A 1,603-nucleotide genomic window follows, 5' to 3' on the forward strand; every position below is an offset into this window, starting at 1 on the left:
CAATTTTAAAAATTAGTGTAATACCAGAAGATATATTTATTTATTAAATTTATTTGCCACCATCTCATCATAAAATGACTCTAGGCAGCTTACAGCATTAAAGCATTAAAATCCTAACAGATAAATATTTCTATAGCAATAAAAATGGAATTCCCAATCAAGATAAAATTATAGTTAAAAGAGGGGGAGGAACAGGATGCGTGAGGGGGGAGGGGGGATTGCCCCTTAATTCAACAACTACCTCCAGTGTGAGGCTCCCCATTGGGATCCCCTTGATTTTGAGCCAGATTTCGCCTAATCTGTATTTGAACTTTTGGCTTTTTCCTGCCGAAGTGTAAAACTTTGCTTTTCTCCACATTAAATTTCATTTTCTTGGACAGGGTCCCTTGTTCAAGTCTGTCCAGATCTTTTTGGATCCTGTTTTTTCTGGGTAGGGGAAACTTTGGACCGTGGAAAGAGAAGGAAGCTCATAGGACTGATGGGAAGGAGAGGAATATATTCCTTCCCTTTTGCATGTTGAATTGTCATCATTGAAGAATTTCAAACTTTTTAAGAGTACTTTATTTTTTAACCTTATTTTTTATACATTTTTATTTAGGGGTGATGTTATATCCTATGCCATCCAGATCCCTGCTTTGAGGGAGGTGAAAGGATTAGGAGTATCCATAAATAGCAATAAATACCAATGAGTAAATTTTGTAGATCGGAGAGCACAGAATAAATAAGGGGAAAATCTTTATCCGGGAGAGTCCTAATGAATGAAATGAAAGGGGGGGGGTCCCTGCATTTGCCCCCCCCCCCATGGAACGCCTCCTCCTGCACTCACCTCTCCGGCCAATCATGGGGCTGCCCTGGAAAGCCTCGTAGTTGTTTTGGCAGAAGCGATTCACTTTGGCCTTCCGGTACTGTAGCTTGTGCTTATCCCTGTTCCAAGCCTGGGCAGTCACCTTCCCCAACGCCGTGACGGCCTCGAACTCCCCGCGGTCGCTGTCGAAGCGGAGATACTCCTGCCGGTCGTAGATGTAGCGCTGCAGGTATCGCACCCGCCGCGTCCCGTTGAGGAAACGGCACTCGCACTTCCCCTGGTACAGGAAATGGACTGTGGGGGGGAGGGGGAGGAGGAGGAGGAGGAAAGGCGTCAGGAGGGACTCCAGGTCCCATAGCTCCCTGTGGAGATTAACCAAAGCTACCTCATGTTTAATTAGTATTTTGACTTTGTGTATTGTATAAGTACGTGCAGACTGCCTTGGCAGTTGGAACACGTACGAAGTACAAATAAATGTTATCTGTGTCTGTGTCTAGTAAATAGCTAACCAGAAGGTTGTTATTTCCTCCTTGAGAGCAAGGTCTTTGTGTAAAATTTCAATAAAAGAGAGCTTACGAAGCTACTCGAAGTTCTCACTCTTGCAGACAGCCCTGTGTCTTGTGTTTCATGGGAACCGGATCACTACAAGTGGTGACCCCGACGTGATCGCTCTGAAAGCGGTACGTCCCTGGACTCTATTACTCAATCGCCTGGAAGAGGTTCAACGCGTTTCATCAGATCTTTGCTGGGAAAAGACTGATTCTTTCGTGAGTAATGGGGGGAGATCTTTCTAAAGTG

The 1,603-nt window shown here is 44.7% G+C and overlaps 1 protein-coding gene across 1 annotated transcript in view; it reads right to left on the bottom strand.

The window, feature by feature from the left end:
- Window positions 1–826: 826 nt before the first annotated feature.
- The window catches only part of LOC107299970 (DLA class II histocompatibility antigen, DR-1 beta chain-like), a gene marked incomplete at its 3' end in the record, with an annotated part of 12,819 nt that continues 12,042 nt past the window's right edge, over window positions 827–1,603 (bottom strand). Inside the window, exon 2 of the mRNA XM_015829315.1 lies at window positions 827–1,099. Coding sequence (XP_015684801.1) covers window positions 827–1,099 — 273 coding nt within the window. The remainder of the gene's footprint in view (window positions 1,100–1,603) is intronic.

This window comes from Protobothrops mucrosquamatus, unplaced genomic scaffold (genome assembly GCF_001527695.2).
Source record: "Protobothrops mucrosquamatus isolate PMUCROS unplaced genomic scaffold, P.Mucros_1.0 scaffold5835, whole genome shotgun sequence".
In the NCBI taxonomy this organism is placed as follows: domain Eukaryota; kingdom Metazoa; phylum Chordata; class Lepidosauria; order Squamata; family Viperidae; genus Protobothrops; species Protobothrops mucrosquamatus.